Source organism: Chelonoidis abingdonii, chromosome 18 (genome assembly GCF_003597395.2).
Source record: "Chelonoidis abingdonii isolate Lonesome George chromosome 18, CheloAbing_2.0, whole genome shotgun sequence".
NCBI classification, from domain to species: domain Eukaryota; kingdom Metazoa; phylum Chordata; order Testudines; family Testudinidae; genus Chelonoidis; species Chelonoidis abingdonii.
Window position 1 is genome coordinate 7,886,645 of NC_133786.1, and position 25,864 is coordinate 7,912,508.

General features: G+C 46.0%; 1 protein-coding gene across 3 annotated transcripts in view; it reads right to left on the reverse strand.

The window, feature by feature from the left end:
* Positions 1 to 1,997: 1,997 nt before the first annotated feature.
* Positions 1,998 to 25,864, reverse strand: part of SNX19 (sorting nexin 19) — a 55,001-nt gene continuing 31,134 nt past the window's right edge. The window contains exons 9-12 of one of the 3 annotated variants that reach the window (XR_012657194.1): positions 13,352 to 13,536; positions 11,938 to 12,025; positions 9,960 to 10,865; positions 1,998 to 2,008 (exon numbers count right to left, since the gene is read on the reverse strand). Coding sequence is in view for 2 of the 3 variants with exons in the window: in XM_032802393.2 (XP_032658284.1) it covers positions 10,730 to 10,865; positions 11,938 to 12,025; positions 13,352 to 13,536 (409 nt within the window). In the remaining variant the exon portion in view is untranslated. Of the gene's footprint in view, positions 2,009 to 7,031; positions 10,866 to 11,937; positions 12,026 to 13,351; positions 13,537 to 25,864 lie in introns of those variants that run through there. The other 2 variants (XM_032802393.2, XM_075073467.1) reach the window with 2 other exon arrangements.

Here is a 25,864-nt window from a genome sequence, read left to right on the forward strand (position 1 = left end):
TTCTATGAGGCTTTGTGGCCCTTATGAGAGACTGAGTACTACACAGGCTGGGCCATTTACCTGACCCTATGTAACAGTAATTCACCCTTATATACAGCCTTTCATTTATTATTATTTGTGTTGGGGTAGCAACCAAAGGCTCCCTGCAGGATCAGGTGGGGATCAGGTTCAAGATCAGATCCCCATTGCTTTAAGAACTACACATATTGGCGGGTACACGGTCTAATTTGAGATATATGAGTGTAACAAAAACGGGCGGGAAGGCGTTATTTTTAATCCTGTACAATTAGTTATTGATATCAACATCAGCACTCCCCTAAAATGTGCAACCCCGTCCATCGTTGACTGACTGATTTTTTATTTAATTTATTTTTTGCTAAGTGCAATGACAGAGGGTTAACAGATCCAAAATGCATAACAGCCTGAAGTAGAATTGCTTCACAACCACATATGGCACCGGACACTCACCCGGGGTGTAATGCTGCTAGTGAACAAACATAAACAGCAGGCCCAGCAGATTAGGACAAGTTATTTATCTCACTGAAAAGGAAATGCAAGCTGGAGAGAATGAAATTAGTCAAGTCAGAAATTGGCATCTGTTTTTTCAAAAAGTACCATGGGACGTTTAATAGCGAATTGGGCAGTACTTTATATCTCATCCGAAGGACAGCACCTTCAACAGCAAGGCTGGCTCAGGACTGACTCGGAAGCCAAGTGACCAATCCATGCCCCTTCCTGCAGCACCTAAAGTGGTTGCCATCAACAATATGACATGACCACGGTGCGATATCTGAGACACCCCAGTGATTCCAGACCAGGCAGCAACTGCAACACTTTGATTCTGTGGTGGGGTAATATTTAGGGTTTGCCTAGACTTGAAAGTTAATTTGGATTAAGGCAGGATGTGAATTTAAAGCATGAATTTAATTCCAACTGTGGATGAGCCCTTAGAAAATGTTGGCGCTACGGTGGCAACCACTGCTGCTGCCCCAAGTGAATATTGACTTGGCCCCTGCCTCTTTAGCTCTGTAGGATCTGTTGGTATAATAGGTAAAGGTGTGGGGGAAATTCCTGTGGCTTTGTGAGTGAGTGATTCCCAGTAATCAATTACAGCTATTAAATATCAAGTACTTCCCATGAAGCTGACATTTCTAATCTGCTCATTGCCTTCTCTTTTCACACACCAGTGCCTGAGGCTTTTCCCCATGGGGAGAGGCTTTTTCCAATTTCTCCAGCGTTATTGCTCCCTCCCACTTCAAGTTTAGAATTAGAGACACAATAAAGGACCCTTTAACAGGAGGGGGAGCGTCGGGTAGGAGAGAAAAGCAGGTCCCTTGTTTGAGTCCAGGATTCATCTGCCTCTCCCCGTGGAGATAAAGAGGCCCTTTCACCCCAGCAACCAGAAGGTTCAAGCTGGATATGTGCTTACTAGATAGGCTATAGCTGGGAGCTGCCAGCCTGGGGCCTGCTTGTGGTGACATTTTTACCTCAGATTAGACAGTACGTCTCCAAATGCATTAGAGCCGAGGCCTAAATGGTTGCTGGGGAGACAGGCCCTTCATCAGGTTGCAAGTTTGAAGGAGAGCTGCTGTATCTATGAAACCAGGTCTCAGTTGGCTTCAATGGCTGCTTTTCTTCAGATTAAAGTTAATAACAGCCTCCCCCTATCTTCTATGCTGGCAGTGGACTCACAGCGGAGCCCAGATCTGATGGAGGTGGGAGTCTAATGCTTCTAATATCCCTACCGGAGAGCTCACTCCTCACCCGCTTTTGTTCTCCACTTTTGCTGAGTGATTTTCATTACAAATATCCGCTTATAGTGTGTGCGTGGGGAGAGGTGAGGAGAGGTGAATGGGCCACACAAAGAGAAGGAAAAGGCCACTCGTTATAGAACCAATAATTACAGAGGCTCTGACTTGCCTTGCAAAGAGCTGAAGGGATTCCTACGAATTGGACATGGCAGTGTTTCACATGCATAGCCACTCGGAGAGTGAGCGCTGCTTGTTATCTCATTACTGGCGGCTGGGATGCAAGAGAACTTTGGCCCCCAAAACACGGAGCTCACAAGTGGTTTGGGGGATTTTTTTTTTTAATTTTAACAAAAGCTTGACTAGCTTTGATCCCTCCCTCTCCTAACAGCCTCTGTGCTCTCTGGTTCCATGATGGAAGGGCTAAAATACAACAAGACAGGGTATTATTCCTGTAGCCAAGATGGAAGCAGTAAGTGCCTGAAAACTCAACAGAGTTCTTGTTCTCTTGCTGGAGGCATTTCCAGCCCATTCTAGAAAGCCCAAGAGCTTCCAGTAATTGCCAAATGGGTGCTGAATCAAACCTCCGAAGCTTGTAAGATCTGCCCACTCCAGCGTATCATCTGCTAAAGCAAACACACTGCTTCATTATAAGAAGTTTCCATCCGACCTGCTACCATAACAATTATAATGAATACATAGCTGTATCTGAATTAAATGCTTTGGGCCAAACTCTGAGTGGAAGTAGAATGTCACCTCTTAGCTACACCCAGTTGTGTATGCATTGCATGAGTTTCTTAAATCCATCAATTTTAGTACTTACATTGCCCCATTACCATTATAACTGAACACCTCACAATCTTTAATATACTTTACACCACAACTCCCATTTTAGAGATGGAGACACCGAGGCACCGAGGCTGACTGATTTGTCCAACAGCACACAGGAAGTGTGGGAGAGCAGGAGAATATGGACAATTATCTTTGAGAACTCATGGAGGACGGGTGAGGTCCCAGAGGACTGAGAAGGGAAAACACAGTGCCTGTGATGTTGGCAGACCAGGTGCCAGTTGATGCCAACGTCCTCATGTCTCAACTGAACACTGACAAATACACAGCTGGAATCAGTCTGGCTCCCCTGTGCATTAGTATAGTTAAATAGGTATTTGAATTATTATGTGTTTAATATTTAGATTGTATTGAATACTTGTGAGTTGCTGCCTGCATTAATCTCACTTATAGCCTCTGTATCATGCATTGTAAGGTAATATTTAAGCATTTATATTGTAAGCTTCTGTGACATTTTAAATCACTAGACAGGAGAGAGCGATTAACTAGTGAAAAGTGCTGATCTCCAACAGAAGGTGTTACATCCTGGCCATTAGGGAAGACCCATTGACACCAGACAGACTAATGTGGAACATTAAAAAGGACAAAATACTGGACTTAACGGACTTCATCTGCAGCAAGGGAGATTTAGTTTAGATATTACAAAAATCTTTGTAACTCTAAGGACAGTTAGGCACTAGAATAGGTTTCCCAGGAAGGTTGTGGAATCTGCATCACTGGAGGCTTTTAAGAGCAGGTTAAACAAACACCTGTCAGCAATAGTCTTAGGTTTACTTGATCCTGCCTCTCTCCAGGGGGCTGGATTGATGATATCTCAAGGTCTCTTCCAGCTCTACATTTCTGATTCATTGACAGAACAGGCTAATACTTTAACCACTGGATCAGTCTTCATGACTTCTGTCCCATTCTCCGCTTCGTTCTTGGGTGTACTAGGTAGGAAGCAAGTCCCCTGCTTTTAGTAGTTTCATCCCATTGCCCTTGGCTACACGCTCTAGATCAGCAAGCATGCTATGCAAACACAGGGTCATCTGCAGAAAAGTTCACATGTGAGCCAGTATATCTAGTGGTTAGAGCCAGGAGACCTTGGTCTTAATCCTGGTTCTGTCACTGGTAAATTGTGTGACCTTGGACCACTTTGCTTATTTGTATTTCCAAATCACCAGCGGTAGAAGTGGGACAAAAATATTTACCCACCTCTGTAGAGTGCATCGAGATCCAGATTAAAAGTGTCAGGAAAGTGTATGCTAATAGTAACTACAGACCCCAAACAGGATCAGAGCCCGTTGTGCTCGATCCAGTCCCTTCCTGTAAGAGCTCAAAATCTAAACAGAACCCTGCATATTTCCAGGGTCTTTGTATTCACTGTTCTGTGACTCACAATATAGCTATAAAGGTTGGATCCAGGTCCTGGTTTGAGAGTCTATTGTTCCCTCATCTACCACCTATACATTCAGGGCCAGGCTTTTGGGTTGGTTCTCTGTAAAGAGAGAACCATTTATCAAGTTTGCTCCAGCTCTGGGTTCAGTTTTCGAACACACAGGAGGCTGGCTCCCAGGGTTTTGCTTTGGATCAATCTAATTCCCATCATCTTTTCTCCTTCCCCTTTTTACTGGTTAATTTCCATCTGGGTCTTAATTTCCCTCACTCTGAGACCTGCACTGACTGGTCTCTGCCTACGTGTGATCGCACATTATAGTCTTTTCCTCTTCAGGGAAAGGTCAGCCATGGCGTTTTAGTGTTCTGAGAAGAAAGACAGAGAGTGCTCACAAGGTTCTGGCTGTGAGCCTCTCTGAGAAAATGTCAGGTTGGGGAGGCTATAATAGCCTTAATCTGCAGTACAAGGGGATTAAAAAGCCCATTCTCACAGGAGCAGAAAGAAAAGAAAGGACCAGAAGCGGAAGAGGAGGGGGAGGTAAGGGGCAGGTTAAAAACTCAGAAATAAAGAGCATCAGGATTTAAGGAGCTCGGTCCCCTGGCATAATAAATGTGAAGTGGCCTGCATGGAAAAGGGGCCTTAGCAAATGGCTTTGCTTTTGGTTTTCACACTAAGCACACGCACTTCAGCTGTCTTCAATCAAGACAGCCTGTTTTGTTTGGCTCTGTTGATTTCCAATGGCAAAGGAGTGGGAGGGGGAAACAGATTGGTAATGAGTTTCTGCCAGACTCAGCACTGGAGAGAATTGGTGGGTATTATTTTTAAAGATTGAATTATGGTCTTTGATCCCCACCACTTTTGTCCCTCCTCGGGAATGGCAGTCAAGTGCGCCCCACACTTGAGGACATTAGGGGAAGAAAGGGGTCTGGGAACAGGAAGGGAACTCGCTGAATTCTGGGAGGATTCGGTCAAAGGATGCTTGAGCAGCCTTTTGAGCGGCTCAGTGAGGTGAAGCGAGTGGAAAGAAAAGGTTAAAGGAAGGAAGAAGACTTTAAATACATTTGAAAAAAACAGTTCCTTGATGAAGATGTAAAGGCCTGAGATGCAGGGCAGCATGGGTCACAAAGACTGTAAGCAAGCAGCGTCTAAAAGGGAGCATGGATGCTCAGAGCTGGCCACAAAACTCACCTTATTATTTGCACTCCAGTTTACTGACTTGTATTCCTACAAGGAGACCCCTTTATTCTAGGTGCTGGAAACACATAGTAAGGGACAGTCCTTGCCGCCAAAGGCACACAGTCTATTCCAGATCTTGCAGAGGCTTATTGTAGGCACTGTCAGCCATCCCATTAAAGGCAAGGGGACTATTCACACTGCAAGTGAAGCATGCACTCAAGTCTTCAAAGAGGAAATGGAGGCACAGCAAGGTGAAGTGACAGCACACGGCAGATCACAGGTGGAAAGAGACTCCCCGTGTATTGTCCCATCCACTAGACAACACTACCTCTCAGCAAGCAGCTTTCCTATGCCCTTCTGCTGATTGTAGAAGCAGAAGTGGGTTAATACAAGATAGTACAGATCAGATTCTGTTTAAAGAGCTAATCACAGTGCACAGTTATGGCTGACATGTTTTCTGCTCAGCTTTGAATGAGACAACTTCCTTATCTATAGCCTGCTGCCACCCCCATCCCTGGAGCTATGATCTCACCAACTTTCCTTAGTTAAGCAGGGTTGATAATTGTGGGAGACTCCTAAGGAAACTCCAGAGGGCTGCAGAAAGTCATGTAGGCAGAAGTTTCTGTCTGATCCAATACGGCAGAATGGTGTAAGTAGGTGCTGGTGGTGGTAGAGAGGCTAGAGAAGTTGTACTAAAATGTATCAGTTATGGGAAAAGTTCAGACATGAACCAACATATCCAGCTGAGATTGGAAGATGGGGTGGCATTAAGGTAAGAAGAATATAACGACCTGAGTTGGATTTTGTCCAGGATATGTATTATTAAATAAGATAAATAACTAAATAAACTATGAACTCATCCCTGGCCAGAAGTGGTAAAGCCCTGGGTTTCACATCTCACCCCACAGATGGCAAATCAGTCCCCGCACCCATGAGCACCATCATTCCAGTACTCAGGTGGGAGGGAAAGGCCTCTTAAGAAGTCATCATCATCCCCATGTCCTGCAGCCCTAGGTGACGACTGCAGTGCTCTGACACTATCCCAGCACAAAGTGGTGCAGCTGCTGGTTATTCACCCTAGAAGGCAGGTACATCACTTGTCTATTCCAGCAAGCCATACCTGCACATCTGGTGCAGTGAGAAACCATGCCCCATTGTGCATAGCCCTTCGGGTGCGTTAGATTAACATTCAGCCAGGGATATAGCTCAAAGCAAGTTCTGTGCAGTGTAGCCCCCAGTTAGATCTGGTATTAATTATCCAGTGTTCTGCAGAGAGATAAGTACTTAATCCTCAAGCTGTTGACACTGGAAATAGACCAATCTACCCTAGGGTGGATATTATGGAAGGGAACTTGGCTCCAGCAGCTCTCCCTGCCACATGTGCTGTGCAAATGTTCTCTTACTCATAGGTAATGGGATTTCATAGAGCATATGGGATCTTTCTGTGGCAAAGCTAATCTGCAATAATATATGACCCAAGCGCTTAGTTGTATACAATTTCTCCCCTTTTTTTTCAATCTAATATTTTAATTCTTAGTTGGAATTTTTCTTTGCTAGCTCTCTCCTCCTTTTTGCTTTTAATTATCAGTCACCATCACATAAAGGCATGTGAGCTGGTGAAAACAGCAGCATTCTTCTCTCTAGTCAAACTGGCCAATATTTGCACAGCAAAAGCTGGTGGCTCTTTACAATTCCAAACTACTGCAGTTTCCTCTATGCAAGGATTTGCCGCCTACATTCTGGGATGCACTATTAACCCACTCCCCCATCTCTCATCAGCCTTTGCTTGTCATCCTCTCTGCTTTATTCTCTTCTTTCTTCACAGTGTGTGGTTTATAGGGATATTTCCCAGGAAATACACGTTTTAAATCCACAAGCAGGTATGCATTTTTAGGTAGGGTATTATTATATACAGATTACAATAAGAGCACAAGTCACATGGTACAATCTTTGTCTACATTGATATATACAGGTATTTGGGACACTAGTTATACACAAGTATGCGTTGCAATATTATCATACACTAGTAAGTCCACTTATAGTTGGTGGTTAGTTTTTGTACTCAGGTGAAGACATGGGGATTTGGTGCAGAATTACAATTCTTGATTAAGTACGCAGCTGTTATTTTTGCTGTATATAAATGAGAGGGGGTTACCTTTCTAGGTATAATAGTTATAATTTATATTATGGGCTTCTATAGTCTAGAAGCCCAAACAAAGATTAGGGCGCTGTTGCGCTAGGTACTGTACATACACATAGTGAGACAGTCCCCGCCCCAAAGGCAAATGGTAGGTGTGGCAAGAGGCTTGGAGATCCATGGACAAAGGGGTAGCACAGCGCAAGCACAAAGCAGTAGCACATTACAACTGCAACTCACTGACACTAGTCTCCTACCGAAGTGCCGGGTCTCTGGCTATGTCCTTCACAGTCTGCAAGAGGAACTCACTCCATATGCCTCATATGATGAATGGCAACAGATTTTCAGGGGTGGGATAGCTCAGTGGTTTACATATAGGCCTCCTAAACCCAGGGTTGCGAGCTCAATCCCTGAAGGGGGCCATTTAGGAATCTGGGGCAAAAATCTGCCTGGGGATTGGTTCTGCTTTGAGCAGGAGCTGGACTAGATACAGTCCCTTCCAACCCTCATATTCTATATATTCATGAAAAGCTGCCCTCAAGTAACCTCAGAGTTCAAGATAGAATATTTAAACCCTCTCGACAGGTGAGAACCCTAGGCTCACCCTCTCTCCTGTCCAATCCTATATTCCATGGTTTTAGGATTGCAAATATCTCCCCCTTTCTCCCCTCTGACACTGCAGGATCTGATTTATAGGTGAGTAATTAACCCATCAACCAGTCTCTTTATTTTGTCCTCTCAGGTTTACATTGGGTACAATTGAGACATCCAAGACATGAGATTACATCCATGCAGAAGACCAAAAAACAAACAAACAGGGAAGCCTCTAGCCAGACCTGCAGCAGGGCTCAATAATGTTACATCAGATTGTGGCTGATGGCCTCTTCTCTTAGGGCCTCTCCTAGACTCCTTTAGGGAAAAGCAGGTCAGGATATGCTGTAAACCAAAATTATGGGACAGAAGAACAAAATAGCAAGCCAGGGAGTGAGGAGGAAGAAGTGAAATGGGATGCTGAAGAGCAACCTGTGGCCTAAGAATAACAAAGAGAAATTGGAGACGGAAAAACCTATTGGATCCCACCTTCTACTCCACACTTTCTGCCACTGTGGGATGGATTGTCCTCTATGGTATGTTCTCCAATTCTTTACCAAAATTGAGTCTTAAATGACTCAAACAATGGACTTTAGCCCTTTCCACGTGGGAGGCTATTCCTTCCCCTAAGAGGTCATGGCATCGGTTAGGAAGTTTTCGTTCATAGACAGACTAAAACTTCCTTTTGCTCAATTTCATCTGAGTCCTTAGCTTTTGGGCTCCCCCAGACCATCCTAAATGATCCCACTCCCTTAGTGTTTATACCTTTCACATACTTGTAGGAAGTACACACACCCAAGGGTAGATACCCACACAGGAGACTGCAGCTGTCTCCCTCTGGAAAGAGCAGGGTCTGTGTCTTCACAGCTACCTGCACTAGTGTTACTCACTCCTCCAGCTAAATGTCCACTACAGTGAAAATGATGCACACACAAATCCAGCACAATGATTGGGGACTAGTGGGCTCGTGTGACAGGCTAATGCTCTTCCCTTTCAGTTAGTGGGTAATTGAGTGTAACACTTGTAAGAGAGGACAAGCACATTGGGATGTAGTGTAGAATGGAAATGATCGCCATGACCTTGCAGGCCTCTCTCATGCCAGCTCTCCCCCATTATCTATTTTAAACTGTCGAGAATCACAGGAGGCAGGATCCTCGTGGATGAAAAAGTCCAATGCCAGTTAGACTGTTGCTTGGGACCTGGTGAAATCTGGCCCACGAGCTGGATGAAATGCAAATACTTTTGTTGATGCTCATATGCCCTGTTCACCTGCTTTAACATTAATTCAACAGCAGGGCACCATAAGCCCATGATGCCTTTGGTATGCTGTAGAGATTGTCACCCTGAGGCATCGTCGGTCTCTAAAGCACTATGCAAACAATAGATCAACCCTAACAATATCCCTCCCAATTTTACAGCTAGGGAAACTGAGGCACAACAAGGTTAAAGTGATTTGCTCATGGTCACGCAGCAAGTCAAGGCAGAGCTGGGGATGGAACCCTGAAGTCTGGACACCCACTGTCTGCTTTAACCACCCTCCCACTTAGCTACCAATGAGAGCTGTATGATAAACGCCTTTGAGCACCAGTGAAGTGACGGATCTCCAAGAATTTGCTGTAAGAGGCAGTCTATGGTTATAGAAACTAATTTATTGCCCGTGTGCCTCATATGAGTCAGTTCCTTTCTTCCACAGAGTAGCCCGGCCACGAATCAATGGTAGAGATCCTCTGGGGAAGCTGAGATCAGGGACGGTCTCAGTTTCCAAACAGTACCTGGCCTTCATGCTAAAGAAGCTGCTGCGCATCTGTGGTGTGGTGCCTCCATCATAACCCCGGGACCCTTAACAATCCCCACTTACAAGACAACATGAGGTGGGGGAGCCATTGCCCCATAATCTTCAATTTTCCCTGCACAGGCAAATAACTTGGGGATGGATGTGGTGCCCTCCAGTTCTGTTTCACACCAGATCCCTCTCCTTAGCCTGGGCAATGAGGGATCTTGAAACAAGATGATCTTGGAGTTGCAATGGTGTGAGGCACTTTCCCCTGCCCCTAAGGCAAGGCAGGAGCTTTCCGCTTGTTACTCATCACTCTGGAGTTCCCACAGATTTGGATGGAAAGCACCAAAGGCATGAACTCCCTCTGAGGATGTCTTCTTGTCTCTATCTCATCTTTCCAGGAAGGAACAGGTATGACATGAGGATTTCTCCATGCAGACATCCATCCTGAATGGGAAAAGGTCAGGCAGGAAACTCAGCACCCTGCAGCCTTCGCTCAATGAGGAGCTAAGTGGTAAATTTATTCACTAGGGATAAGAGCTGCAATCTTTCTTCTCTTTGCCTTATATGGCATGCGAGTCAATGGGAGTTCAGATGATGGGAGGTCCTGGGGTCATGTCTCTGCACATCAGTGCCAGGGCCCAAAGGTCTTGAACCAACCCTGTTTTGCCACCGACCATTCTGGGTCAGGACTACTCAGATTCAAGAGATAAAAGGTAAGGGCATGAAATTACATCCAAGCAGGATTTGTGGCTGGCCTGGCCTCACTTAGCAGCCTGCTTGCCCCAAGAGAGATCAGGTGCTTTTCCGCTGTGAGCTCCTTGCTCTCCATCACGTGAGTTATGGAATGGAAACGAATGTTACACACAAACATCTCCATCTGCTCACACTAGGCATAGTCAGTCACCCCACCAACAAAGAGAAGCCTGAAAGAAGCCTCATGTTGGACCGGCTGGGGTAGTTAATTAAGAAACTTCCAGCTCTGTCCAGCAAACACTGAATGCCAGTTGCCTGATGCCTATGAATTCTTTTCTCTGCTGCCCATTCTTCTTTGTCGCTGGCAGCAGCAGCCCTGGTTAATGTGGGGAAATGCTTGCTGACTCGGGGCTGTTAGAGACAGATGAAGTTACAGCTGTTGTTTTGGGATCATCACTGGAGGTATTAAGTATCAAAAACTCCAGCAGGATGTCCAAGAGGCGGTAAACCAAGTGCCTGAAAGAGACGGAGGAGAAAACATAGGCTCGTCAATGCAAAGAGAAAAGAAGTCTGACTGAAATGTCTGCTAACAGAGGGAAGTCCGCGCTCACTCAAGCATGCTGTGCACCTGTGTACAAGGCAGCCATTAGAGGGCAAATTCACTGTAGAGCCCCAGGCTAGGGTAAGGGAGGGGGAAAAATCCCACACACTAGAAGAAGAGGAGGATATGCTTCAATGGGTTGGTGACTTTTTCCCCCCGAATAGTAGTTGCCTGATGCTGCTGAGAAGTTTGGAAGGTTAGAATCAGTCCCAGAAAGAAGGATTAGTACGCAGAATGCACCAGAGTAGCTCAGAGATGCATAATATATTTTTACGTAATGCTCAGTAGCGTGCCATCTGTGTATGCAACACATCTACTGCATGCCCACAAAAGCCCTGAATATGACTTCCTGCCCGGCTCTGCCCACAGGGACGATTTTGATTCTGAGCTATAAAGTATAAAGAGCAGTGTAGCTGTGGCAACATAGCCAGCGGCAGCAGAGGTATTCTGAGCCATCCAGAGTGTAAACCTGCCAGAAACTGGTGGGTACGTAGCCAGCACAGCTCAGCCATGCCTCCGCTACTATGACCCATGCTACTGCGGCCACACATTTATTTATATTCATGCTAGCTTGATGGGAGCTAGTGTGAGCATGTGTACGTAAGCAGGGGAAATCACACCTGTAGTGTAGTCACAACCAAACTTAAAGCCTTTTCAACAATGGGACAATCCCGGATTGGGTCCGGCTTCGTCTCCTGCTGCACTATTTGTATCAATGAAATCAGCAGATTGGCTGAGCTAATTCACAGCATGTTTAGGCTGATATTTCTAATCTTTACCTCATGTCAAAGCCTCAGGAGATGAACTTTTACAGTGATCCCCTTTGGTCTGAAAGAGTCTACTCATTCCAGTGTGATTCTTCATCATCGGAAACTTCCTAACCAGTGGGTTTTTTCAAGGGAGTCCACCGCGCAATGCAATACTTGGTTTATGCATAGCAATGACCGTGGCTTATGGAGGCTAAGGCGGCCCCGTTGTCAAGGCTACCTGTTTATGATGGGTTGACGTAGTGACTCAAGGACCAGGTTCCAGCTCAGTTGACATCTGCTTGTCCCAAGGATTTCCAGAATTAAGTCTGTTAACATCAGAGAGACACTTTGTCTTTAAAAACCCCTACCTAAATTACAATACAGGGCACTTTGCACTTATTTAGGAACTCAGTGGATGTTAAAGGGCTTTTCTATCTGATTAGATGTCCCAAAAAGTGATGCTCCCCCTCCCCCTCCCCCGACTTGGAAAAATACCAGGAAAACACACATCTTAAAGCTCAATCTTAATACCAGACATATCGTACAGCTCTAGAATCAAATGCAGAAGAGAGCTTCTGGACCAAAGAGACAATCTCCTGCTAATTATAATAAACAGCAGATGGAGACGAATCTTAACATGCTTTACAGATTATCCACAGATGAATTACTTCACCCACTTCTGAAATGCAGCCACCTCTGGGGTGGACCACACAGCAACTGTTCTAAAACAGAGGGAAATGTAAATGAACACCATCTGGCCAGCATATCAGGGCTAATGATTGTAGTCGTGTGGAAAAGCACCCCAATTTTTTTTTTAACGATAGCAGAAATAATTCTGTTCTATACCTCCTCTGAAAGATAGTACCTTCAGTGGAACAGCACCTTCTTGCTCTGCTGGGGTGCTGGCTCCCTAGTGAGTGGCTCTGATGGAAGAGCATCTCCTACTGAGTGGCCAGTAGTAAAGGCGAGAGATGAAGAGGCCTGTATTTAGAAGTCACCAAATGGCAGGCCCTCTCTCCCTCAGAGTCCTGGACTTTGTTGAGACAACTGTGTGAATTATCTCAAGTAACTCTGGGGCAGCACAGTGGCTGTTCACTTGGAAGTAGTGGGAGCCTTATTGATGGGTCATTTAACTCCTGAGGTGATGTGAATTTGCCAGGTCTTGGATCTTGCTGCGGCTGACAATGGTGTTAAAACTGCATGGAATTTAGAGAGTAAGAATTGCTATTTTCCAAAGTGTTTCACACTAAACACACCAAAGGGGGGCAAAGAAGGGATGTCTTCAAATCCATGCCTCCGATAGCACATATGGGTAAACGCAAGCAGGCTCTCTCATGCTCTGAAACCAGATCTCTAGAGGTAACAATGCAATGCATTCCTTTGTGGGGCTCCCCAGCCCTCTGCCTTGCCCTGTTCTCAGGGGTGGCCAATGAGCCTATGACAAACTCCCATTCATTTGCAGTGCTCACAGCCCATGGTGCTCAGCACCTGCGGCACATTAAGCATTGGCTCCAGGAGTCACTATCACACCTGCTCTCTGACATAGCGAAGTGGTGGAATGGTTTTCAGAGCCTGATCCCTAAAGGGCCAAGGCCCGTTATCCAGATACCATAGCTAGAGGCCCTTGGGTCTTTATCGCACGGCAAACTCACCAGGAAGGAGTCCCATCAGGCTCTGCAAGGCCTGCTGTGCCGTTGCCTCCTTCTGCTCCTGCGTCCTGAAAGGTTTAGGCATCGCTGGTAAGGCTCCCCCGGGCCATATGGATTCCTGCAGCAATCGGAGGTACTGGACCCAGCGCTGAGTGCAGGTCAGGTTAGTCACCTGCACTTCCAGCCATCTGCAGGCAGGCAAGGGAGAGAGAGAGAAAGGTGAAAGACGGCTACAGTGGGAATTAGCTCTTGAACCACCTGCTGATCCGGGTCTCCTGAAGAAGGGTTGATGGGCTTTATAAAACGCTACCCCTTTCACATCAACAGCCCACAGGGTATCACAGCTACTTCACAGCCAATAATTAGCTGCTGCTCCTCACCCACCTGTGGGGCAGGCAGAGATGGATACCCCCATTCTACAGATGGGAAAACGCAGGCACAGAGCACAAGGGCCAGATTAGGGATGCTCTTGCTTGCACTGGGGAGGAGTTACTCACATGACATCAATACAGCTACTCATGAAGCTGGCCCCCGATGGGACCCAGGCCTGTGCTGTACAGGTCAGACTAGCCCTTGAAGCCTGTGGATTGCTCTAGCCCTGAACAAATGGCTTGAGGGCAGATTATGGCACAGATGGGAGTAGAGCCTAGGGCTCCTTGCTCTACGTCTGGTGCCTTATCACCAAGAGTATCTTTAACGTTTTTGATTTCAGAATCAACCCGGCTCAGAGATCAGCCTTATCCCCCTCAGCCGAAGCCAAAAACAGACATCCTTGATGTTTCACTGTAAAGAGAAGACAGCTCCGTGGGGATCTGGAAGCCCGCAAGCAGCAACATCCCCTAAGCTGTGGTAGCAGAGGGGAGTATGTTGTATTACCAGTTTTCTTCCCCAACCTGATCCCATTGCCAGCACAGCCTGGTGAGGGAATCTGGTTTGCTGTTGTGTGCCTTCCTCGTCCTGTCCCACTGCTAGTAGAGAAAGTCAATGCAGGACTTCATGTGGTGCTTTGCCATTGCTTGTGCCAAAAGCCAGCCCCATTTGGGTTGGGGGAGAGTGAGTAAAGGCTAAGGGGAAATGCTTGGGAATAGAAGGGGCCGGAGGATTCTAAGGAGACAACTGAAGGTCTTTAGTAATGCTAGTTCTTAAGACCAAAGCTATAACTTCCTAGGGCCAGGAGGTGAAGCTGTCCTTGTGTTTTGTACTCATCTCCTTTGCTGGCTTTCCCTCCCCTCCTCCTCAGTTCTGCTCCTCTCCACCAACGGAAGGCAGTGAAATCATTGCAACTTGCATCCAAAAATCTATGCCGTACATCTATTAAAAGGAAAGTTATGTACCCTCCAAAAAAAACTTCACATTGGACCTCCTGCTGGGACAGGACTGGGCCCTTTATATGGTAACAACCTGCAAATCCTGAGGCTACAGCCACGGGAATGTCATTCCGGATAGGAGCCGGGAGGCATGCACAGCCAGTGCAGGAAATGTTCATTGACACCACCCATGCTGGCCAGAAAATGTTACTAAATCAAGTGTGGATCCCCAGACTCCAAGACATTACAGCACTCTCCCAAGTACCAGAAACATGCCTCTGCAGTCAGCCAGCCATCAGCTTCAGAGCTCTCCCTGCCCGCAAAAATCAGCCATGCAGGGTGGAACCCTTCAGGCCTCCTGGAGTAGCATGATCTTAATCCTGATGCGGCTCATGTCAATGCCAAGACTCCCACTGACTTGAGCAGAACCAGGATTTAGCTCCAAGGCACTGAAAAGACCAGTGCAATACCGCCAGCGGTGGGAAACTTGCAGCCCCTCTCTCCTCAGTCTGTGCCAGCAGAGGGCTCTACAGGAATCAGTGGAGTGTTGACTATGGGGAAAGCTTTGCAATTTCTCCAGGCCTTTCATTTCCCACCTCCTGTGGTCCTAGAGTCTGGGATTCAGCCCGAGCCTGGAAGTCTACACAGCAATGAAACAGCAGAGCAGCCCAAGCCTTGCAAGCCCGAGCTGACTGGCATGGGAAGCCGTGGCTGTCTAGTTGCTGTGTAGACATACCCACAGAGTCCGAGCAGATAGCAGCCCACGAGCAGCGTCGGGAGACCTGTCCCATTTGGCAGCCTGTGCTGGTGTTTGTAATTCCATCATCACTATGCTCCAGTGGCTTGTAGCACATCCAAGAGCCGGGCCCTGCCAAGACAAACTTTATTTAACCTGCGCTCTGCCAGACTGTCTGCATTCTTCTCAGCCTGGGCATGCTGGCCAAGGGCTTCTTTCCTGGCTTCCAAATGCAAGTGGACAGAACAAGAGCAGCACTAAGAATAGAAACACTCGAAGGTAACTGAGGGAGAAAACTCTGGATAGTACCAATGGTTGTCAAGGGGCAGGGCTACAGTGATATCATTCCTTTTGTGCCCCTGCCTTATGCCCTAAGGAATACATCTCCCTACCAGTAGGCTTTCAGGCACACATGTGCACATGTAAACATATGCGCACGTGCACGCCGATTAATAACTACGAATAAACGTAAAGAAGAGAAGAAAATAAAACCAGTCTTGGTTCCACAGAGCTTTAAGGTCTTTGTAATCCCGCTCAAAACAGGCCTGTTCCTGGCTCTCCTCCGGGGCAGCTGGATGGTTATCCCAGAGACTTGGTACGTTTTCCCCAACTGCCCCATCAGCAGTGCTTCTCTGCGTATTGCCACAGTGCCCTGTGATTCCAACCAGGAGCAGAGCCTTCTTATGCTATCTGAGCATGCCCTTGGGATCAATAGGCTAGTTTGCACCAGACTTAGAGCGCAAGGTAACAAGAGCACCGACTAGGGCAACAGTGACGTTTGAAAGTGCGTTGGCTTGAACCCAACTTTGCCCCCAGCATCAGCACACTTTAACATCTTTAAAATCTTGCTAGTCACGCTCAGTTGGTAATGGTAGGGTCAACCACAACCAACAGACACAGTTTTCCAGATGTGGAACTGCACATACTTTAGGGGCAATGCCATGCTTAAAATCAGACTAATTAATAGACTTCCAGTGTCTGAGAGGGTCACGGAACATCGGGGATGTCAGGTTAAAGCTCAGGATTCAGGCCAAGGATCTTTCCAGGGATGTTAGATCAAATTCTTCATTGGATTAATCTCCACTAAATTCAATAACTTTTATGTGCTTGCTTCCTATGAAGAGCAAACGTGTTTCCTCGCTGGAACATCACCGAAAGGGAAATTTTAAAGCAAATGTTGCAGAAAGTTAATTTTGAATGTGAGATCGTCAGTATTAGCAGCGTAAGCCTGACTCTGAAGACTTACTCTCATCCCATTGGGGGACAGGATGTGTAAATGGTTACAGGCCATAGATCTTGTGATTATAAAGCCCAGGATGGGGAGGCGGTTATTTATTACGCTCCTTGATTTTCTATTTTCAGTCTAGCTCTGTGCTTCCCAAATTGGGGACTGGGTGCAGGAACAGAGGAGAGGGCTGATCCAGATTCATTCCCCCTATGCTCCTGCTGCGGTGGGCAAAGCAGCAGATAGCTCTTCAAAAGGTGCCCAAGTTTCCACCCTGCTCCTAAGGCAGCCCCTAATGCAGTCAGTTTCAGGGGCAGCTCATATGGGTAAGGATGCAGCCTGCAGCCTGCTGTCCCAGTTGTGCTCAGCTGCAAGAGCACACATGTCCTGGCTCCTTTTGCTCTCCAATGGGCTCCACTGTTCCAAACAATCTGTCGGCTCCCGTGGGCTGGGGACTAGAAAGATGGGCAAGCCCCACAGAGAGAGAACTAAAAAGAATCAACACTAGAAAGCGAGATGAGAAAAAGAAAGAAAGGGGAGACACAAGTTGAGGAGAAAAAGAAAATGAAGGGACAATTGTGGCACAGCCAATGGGGGCTCCCTTCTACCATCCCATTAAAGGGTGGATCTACCAAAAAAAGGCTGGGAAGGTAGGAATTGCTAGACAAAAATCGGACATGGGTTCCATCTAACTCAGCACATTCCTTCCCTGAGAGTGGCTGTCATGGGATAAGAGGGAAGTTGCTCTCATGGATCAGTAACTGGTTCAAGATAGGAAACAAAGAGTAGGAATAAATAGTCAGTTTTCAGAATGGGGAGAGGTAAATAGTAGTCTGTACTGGGCCCAGTCCTATTCAACATATTCATAAATGATCTGAGAAAAGGGGTAAATGGTGAGGTGACGTCATTTGCAGATGATACAAAACTACTCCAGATAACTAAGTCCAAAGCAGACTGTGAAGAGTTACAAAAGGATCTCTCAAAACTGGGTGACTGGGCAACAAAATGGCAGATGATATTCATTGTTGATGAATGCAAAATAATGCACCCTGGAAAACATAATCCCAACTATACATATAAAATGGGGTCTAAATTAGCTGTTACCACTCAAGAAGGAGATCTTGGAGTCATTGTGGATAGTTCTCTGAAAACATCCACTCAATGTGCAGCAGCAGTCAAAAAATAGAACAGAATGTTGGGAATCATTAGAAAAGGGATAGATAAGTCAGAAAATATAATATTGCCTCTATATAAATCCATGGTATGCCCACACTTGAACACTGTGTGCAGATCTAATTGCCTCATCTCAAAAATATATATTGGAATTGGAAAAGAGCAATAAAAATGATTAGGGGCATGGAACAGATTCCGTATGAAGAGAGATTAATAATACAGACTTTTCACCTTGGAAAAGTGATGACTAAGAGGGTATATCACAGAGGTCTATAAAATCATGACTAGTGTGGAGAAAGTAAATAAGGAAGTGTTATTTACTCCTTCTCATAATACAAGAACTAGGAGTCACAAAATTATATTAAACAAAAGGAAGTATTTCTTCATACAATGCACAGTCAACCTGTGGAACTCCTTGCCAGAGGACGTTGTGAAGACCAAGAGTATAACAGGGTTTTAAAAAGAACTAGATAAGTTCATGGATGATAAGTCTGTTAATGGCTATTAGACAAGATGGGCAGGGATGGTATCCCTAGCCAGGGCCGGCTTTAGCAAGTGTGGGGCCCAATTCGTGCGACTTGTACTCACTGGGCAGTGCTCTGAGTCTTTGGTGCCACTTCGGATTGCCACGCTTCAGCGGGGGGAGTGTGGCCGCATGCTTAGACCTGTCTGCCTGCTCTCCAGCTGGGGGAAGGGGGCGACGGGGCTTGCTGAGCTCTAGAGGGGAAGTGGGGCCGTGGGACTTGCAGCGCTTCGCTGGGGAAGTGGTTCATGGGTTTGCTGGGCTCCGGCCAGAGTCGCGGGGTTGCTGGGCTCTGGCTGGTGGAGCGGGGCCGCGGGGTTGCTGGGCTCTGGCCGCGGGAGCAGGGCCGCAGGACTTGCCGTGCTCAGGCCGGCACTCTGGCTGGGGTAGTGGGACTGCGGGACTTGCTGCAGTTGGACCAGGGCTGTGGGGCCGCAGGCTTGCTATGTTCTGGCTAGGCGTGGGGCCCGATTCGGGGGGAATCGGCCTAAAGCTGTCCCTATCCCTAGCCTCAGTTTGCCAGAAGCTGGGAATGGGTGACAAGAGATGGATCACTTGATGATTACTTGTTCTGTTCATTCCCTCTGAGGCACCTGGCATGAGCCACTGTCGGAAGACAGGATACTGGGCTAGATGGACCTTTGGTCTGACCCAGTATGGCTGTTCTTATGGGCAGACAGGAGCAATATCTTAGATCATTAAAGGTGGATGAGCAAAAATGGCTCTGCTTTAGCAATTTTATTTGCTGCGTGAGGCAGGTTGCATCAATTAATAGAAAACCCCAGATGACTCAATCCCAAACTGCTGTGGCAAGCTGACATTGCCATCAAGCAGACCTATTGCGCTAAAATCCAGCCCTCAGAGAGACACCACGGCCACACACTAATTAAGGGTTAATATTTCTCATGCATGAACTTAAATGTGTAAAGCTGCCAATCTGGCACCTTTCACCAGCGCTAAATTCACAAGTAATTTTTTTGCGCTATTAAAGCACTAATATTTTGAGGTAGACATCCAGACGGGACACACACAGAGGAAATCAGGTAGAAATAAACCTGCTGACAAACACAAACAGAGCTGGCTTTATTTTGGATGGCTGAAAAGTTGCTATTTCCACTCTGGTATTTTATACAGAAATAGAGCCCCAAAAGAAATTAAAACAAACCCATCACTGAACCATTTCCTTGTGTCGCAGAGGGGACCTGAAATAGACAGCAAGTGATCCTTGAGCATCAGATACCAAAAAGCTCTGAAAATGTCCAGTGTCAAGAGACAGAATGCAGAGGCAATGGGTCGTGGCCTCTTGTCTGGAGGCACATAACTTGCCCATGCTGTAAGGATCCTCTGTTTGAAATAGCTTCCGATGGAGGAATGAAGTGGCTGCTAAAAAAGAGCTGGTTTAATACCAGGGCTTAGGATGGAACTCCAAGGTCAACTGAAGGGGCCCCATCATGACAGAATAAAACATGAAAGCCCCATAGGTGGGGAACATGGGCTTGGGGATGAGCATACACTGACCCTATTCCCCAGCAAAAGGCAATGGGTGCTGCTGAGATAGGAAGGTGTTGTGGTGAAGGTACCGCCCTGGGAGTCAGCAGAGGGGGGTAAGTAGCTGTGTGTGGACTGAAACGTCGTTTGACTCTTGAATGCAGGATGGGCTGCTGTGCCTCAGAGGGAACGTGGCTGACCACCCGCTGGATTCCTTGCAGATGGAAAAGGCTGAGTATGGTGAATCAGTCAAGCTTCCCTGCAGGCTCGAAGGGGAGTCACCCAGGCTTTGTCTACACACAGGAGTTGTACCAGTTTAACTTAAACCTGTTTTTAAAACAATTTAGCTAACACACTGCAAACCCTTGTGTGGACACACTTATTTTAATTGACAAGTGGCTTATTACAGTTTGGCTTAAACCTGTTCCTAATGGAGGTAAATTAAACTGAAGTAAGCCTGGTTTAAACTGAAATCAAGCGCCCGCACCGTTTTTTTGCACTAAGTTAGCTAAATCAGTTCAATATCCCTTAAGTTAAACCAGTGGAGCCCCACACCTCGACAAGCCCTGAGACCACAATCTCCAGCAGGATTCAAACGCATGTTTGCAAGAGATGAAAGGAGAGCGTATTAATCCCAGAGCAGCACCTTGCCCCCTCCTCCCGTGATCAGTGACTGAACAGCCGCTCAGGAATAGAGACTTGAATTCCTTGAGACCAATTAATGCACCAATTAATGCAATAAAGACAACAGGAAGGTAAAAAGCAAGACCAAGGTAGTACAATATGCCAAGAGAATGGTGACACATGGAGACACACGAGGAGAGATGCAAATATATCCATGCCACCTGGCAAAAGGTTCTGAGAATTCTGTAGGAACAGAAACAGCTCATCTGCAGGGCCAGGATGGAATCCCTCTGTCTCATGTACAGCATCACCGCAAGAGCCCTTAGGTGTTCAACATTAACACTCTACAACAGCTCGAGACAAGAAGTGAAGGAATATTTAAATAAAGATGATACAAAGAGTTTGATGCGTCAGTCATTAGTCATCGGGAGCAACATACAGAGTATGGGGGGACACTGGTATTTGGTTATTGGTTAGCATATAATATATACAGTCTGTAATGTCCCCAATGCGGGGTGTACGGTGGGTGGGGTCAAGATACAGTAGGGGAGCAGTGAGGGTACATCGCTCATATAATGGGTTACACATAGCTATGATTAGAGTAAGCGGGCCGGGTAATTGGGACAAGATGACCCTCACATGGTGGAATCCAGATCGGTGGGTTCAGGACTCAGGGGATATAATTTAGTAGGGGGGTTTTAAGGGTTTCCCCCTCCCCCCCGTGGGTGCGTGAAGCCACATCGGCTCACTCCTGGTATTGGCGGTGGCCGGTGATGTGTTCAGTGTAAATGTCCCTGGACCACCGGATAGTGTCTGAGATCACCTCCATCTGAAACTCCAGAGGGAAACGAGAGTGCATTGTTATTCCAAACTCAGCATGATGAATGTATTCCCAGGGTTATTTTGACTAGGCAAAAAATGAATTCTTTGCATCGGTCTTCACAGTTGAGGATGTGAGGGAGATTCCTAAATCTGAGCCCTTTTTTTAGGTGACAAATCTGAGGAACTGTCTCAGATTGAGGTGTCATTAGAGGAGGTTTTGGAACTAACTGATAAACTAAACAGTAATAAGTCACCAGGACCAGATGGTATTCACCCAAGAGTTCTGAAGGAACTCAAATGTGAAATTGCAGGACTACTCTGTAACCTATCATTTAAATCAGCTTCTGTACCAAAATGTCTGGAAGATAGGTAATGTGATGCCAATTTTTACAAAGGGCTCCAGAGGTGACCCCGGGAATTACAGACCAGTAAGTCTGACCTGAATACCTTGCAAACTGGTTGAAACTATAGTAAAGAATGAAATTGTCAGGACATATAGATGAACATCATTTGTTGGGGAATAGTCAACATGGTTTTTGTAAAGGACAATCATGTCTCACCAATCTACTAGAATTCTTTGGGGGCATCAACAAGCATGTGGACAAGGGGGATCCAGTGGATATAGTGTATTCAGATTTCAGAAAGCTTTTAACAAAGTCCCTCACCAAAGGCTCTTAAGCAAAGTAAGCAGTTATGGGATAAGAGGGAATCTTCTCTCATGGACTGGTAACTGGTTAAAAGATAGGAAGCCAAGGGTAGGAATAAATGGTCAGTTTTCAGAATGGAGAGAGGTAAATAGTGGTGTCCCCCAGAGGTCTATACTGGGCCCAGTCCTTTTCAACATATTCATAAATAATCTGGAAAAAGGGGTAAACAGTGAGGTGGCAAAATTTGCAGATGATACAAAACTACTCAAGATAATTAAGTTCCAGGCAGGCTGCAAAGAGATACAAAAAGATCTCTCAAAACTGGGTGACTGGGCAACAAAATGGCAGATGAAATTCAGTGTTGATAAATGCAAAGTAATGCACATTGGAAAACATAATCTCAACTATACATATAAAATTATGGGATCTACATTAGCTGTTACCACTCAAGAAAGAGATCTTGGAGTCATTGTGGAGAGTTTTCTGAAAACAACCACTCAATGTGCAGCGGCAGTCAAAAAAGAGAACAGAATGTTGGGAATAATTAAGAAAGGGATAAATAATAAGACAGAAAATATCATATTGCCTCTATATAAATCCATGGTACGCCCACAACTTGGATACTGTGTGCAGATGTGGTCGCCCCATCTCAAAAAGATACATTGGAATTGGAAAAGGTTCAGAAAAGGGCAACAAAAATGATTAGGGGTATGGAACGGCTGCCATATGAGGAGAGATTAATGAGACTGGGACTTTTCAGCCTGGAAAAGAGACGACTAAGGGGGGATATGACAGAGATCTATAAAACCATGACTGGTGTGGAGAAAGTAAATAAGGAAGTTTTATTTACTCCTTCTCATAACACAAGAACTAGGGGCTACCAAATGAAATTAATAGGCAGCAGGTTGTGATGTTGCGAAGGTCAAGACTATAGCTGGGTTGAAAAAAGAACTAGGTAAGTTCATGGAAGAGAGGTCCATCAATGGCTATTAGCCAGGATGGGCAGGGATGGTGTCCCTAGCGTCTGTTTGCCAAAAGCTGGGAACAGGCGACAGGGCATGGATCACTTGATGATTACCTGCTCTGTTCAATCCCTCTGGAGCATCTGGTATTGGCCACTGTCAAAAGACAAGATACTAGGCTAGATGGACCTTTGGTCTGACCCAGTATGGGCATTCTTATGGTATTAGCCCTCTCTGTCTCATGTTTTATCTAGCATTCTCTCTTCCTTTGTAACACTAAGTACGTAGATTCCTTTTTTAAAAACATACACACTCCTCCTCAGTAAGAGAGAGGCACATGAACAATTCTATTTCTTACACCAGGTGCACTACTGTTGGGTCTCAGTACCTACAACAGTATTCTTCGTCTATATGCTGCAGGTTATTTAAATCCCTGTGCCAGCCATGACAGCGAGGGACATATGAGCTTGATTGATCACACCTGTGCCTCATGGATACCTTAACAGCCCTCACTACCTGCCTCTCACCCCAATTCTTGCCTGACCTTGCCCTAGCTCAAAGGAAAGCCTCAGAAAGCCTCTTTGGAGAAGAGTCTTCCTTTATTGACACAATTTCCTAGTCAGGAGGGAACACCTGTGTCTACATACTTCACCATAGTATATGCGAGTGTCTCCCAACCTGACACTTCACCCAAGGCCACAGCAGACGGCTCTATTGAACTTGTTCATTTAGATAAGCATCTTATGGTAGTATTATTGTTATTTGTATACCATAGCCCCTAGGATCTGAGCATCTCACAATCTTTAACATGTTAATCCTAACATCAGTCCTGTGAGGCTGAGCAGGGCTGTTACTCCCATTTCACAGGTGGGGAACTGAGACACAGAGAGAGATTAAGTGACTTGCCCAAGGTCATGCAGGAAGCCTGTGGAGGACAGGAAACTGATGCCAGGTCTCCCGAGTACTAGGCTAGTGCCATAAGCACGGGACAATCCTTCCTCTCTCAATGCCTATCTCCTAAATGCCAGTCCAGTGCCTTAAACCACAAGCCCATCCTTAACTCAAGGTATCCAAATGGAACAATGGCCCAAAACATAAGCACAAAGCTACAGAACATTGTTGCATTCATGACTTTGTAGAATTTTTTAAATGCAATTTTTTGGTTTGGGGGCTGGGGGTGGGAAGGGGAGAGGTAATCCTGCCTTGCTGCTCTCTGGAGTGCACCTGATATGCAGCCAGGAGGATTCATTCCTCCAGGGTTCTCAATCCTTCCCCAGGAATAAGTTCACTCACAATAAAAATGATTTTTAAAAAAATGACTAAAGTCACCAAAGCTGCAACTGAATCACTCCCAAAGCCACTGGAGGCGGGAGCTGAAGAAAGAAATGAGGATACATGGCCAAGGAAACAATTGCTTCAGGAACAGTTAGAGGAATGGAAAAGAAAGAAAGAAGATATCCCACCTCCCCTCTCCCTCCAGCCTCCACTTTCAGCACCTGCTGATGCTGCAATCACCAGAATTTATGTGTTTGCTTCTCCCTCATGCTGTCAAAAGAAACGCACGGAGCTCAGAGCTGGAAAACTTGGATCCGATGCCTGCAGAGCAAACCAGCCTTCGTCCAGTTTGCTGAATTGTTTGCAGAGAAGAGACAGAAAAAAAGAGCCCTCCATAAATCAAACAACATGAAGCACCCTGAGCCCTTTTAAAGAGCTGGCCAAGAATAGAGTAAAAGAAGTAAACCATCTCCTTGAATTACTGGAAACGTTCGTCTCTTGCTGCCCCGTAAAAAGTTTACAGTGGTTTAAACTGCGAACAATGTGTTCTGTACCCGCAGCCCGAGGACAATATGATGAAGTGTTTGTTCAGCAGTGCAGCAGCCTCCATCCTTCAGGGCTCAGCGCTTTTCTGTTGAACAGACTGTCTTGCCAATTTCACACCTGCTAAACCCACAGCGCACACATGCTGTGGTGCAAACCTGAAGCAGCTCTGCGGAAGGCGGCAGAGTAGAGCTATGCCCAGTGTGAATTGAGCCTTGTGAGTTTATCCGAATACAACAGTCTCCTTTACACCAAGAGAGTCAGAATGGTGAGGCTTTACACACGCTGGTGTAAATGACTCTACACATTGCAGGGCAATGGGGCATGAGGCCTTTTCTTTCTCCCCTCTGACTCCACCAGGAACAGCCTTTGATCGCAGGTTTGAGACACTGGGTGCAGTGTGTGTATGAAGGGGCAATACTGCCCTGCTGCTCTCTGGGGTGCATTCGATATGCAGCCAGAAGGATTCACTCCTCTAGGGCTCTCAATCTTTCCCCAGGAATAAAAGCACCAAAGCTGCAACTGAATCACTCCCCAAGCCATGGAAGGCGGGAGAAGGGGAAAGAAACAGAGGATTAAAAAAAAAAGGCCCAGGCCCTTCATTTTTAATGAAGTCAAAAAGTTCCCCTGCTTTCGATAAGGTCTTCATCAAGTGTTTATTGAGCCAATGAAGCTCTTAACAGAGCCCCAGGGAGAGGCCAGTCTCTGTGAGCAATAGATTGCTTCATTAGCCTAGTTCAGAAATAAACTACGGAAAAGCACTGTTAACCCTTTGCAAGCCAGTAAAGAAAAAAAAGAAATTAAATACTCTTTTCCACAAGAGAGAAGCATTGTTCCTCCCAAACCCTTTTCTCCTCTATCTTCCCAAATGATAGCTGATCTCCCACCCCATGCAGAAGAGATAAATCAGCCCTTACTAAGGTGATGACTCTTGAAGAGTCAAACCAAGGACAAAGGATATGGTTAAAACAATGCAGTAACTACTATCAACGCACAGAGTTTGCTTGTTTCTAGCAGCTCAGTTTGGAAGAACAGTTTCTGAAGAAAAAGTTGTTTGAGACGGAGACAAAGAGTGGATCCAAAATTCCAGGTTTTGGGGAGGACTGGATTATGTCAATATCCAATGTGATTTCTGTGTTTATCTTTCTCTCTCTCTCTCTCTCACACACACACACACACACACACACACAC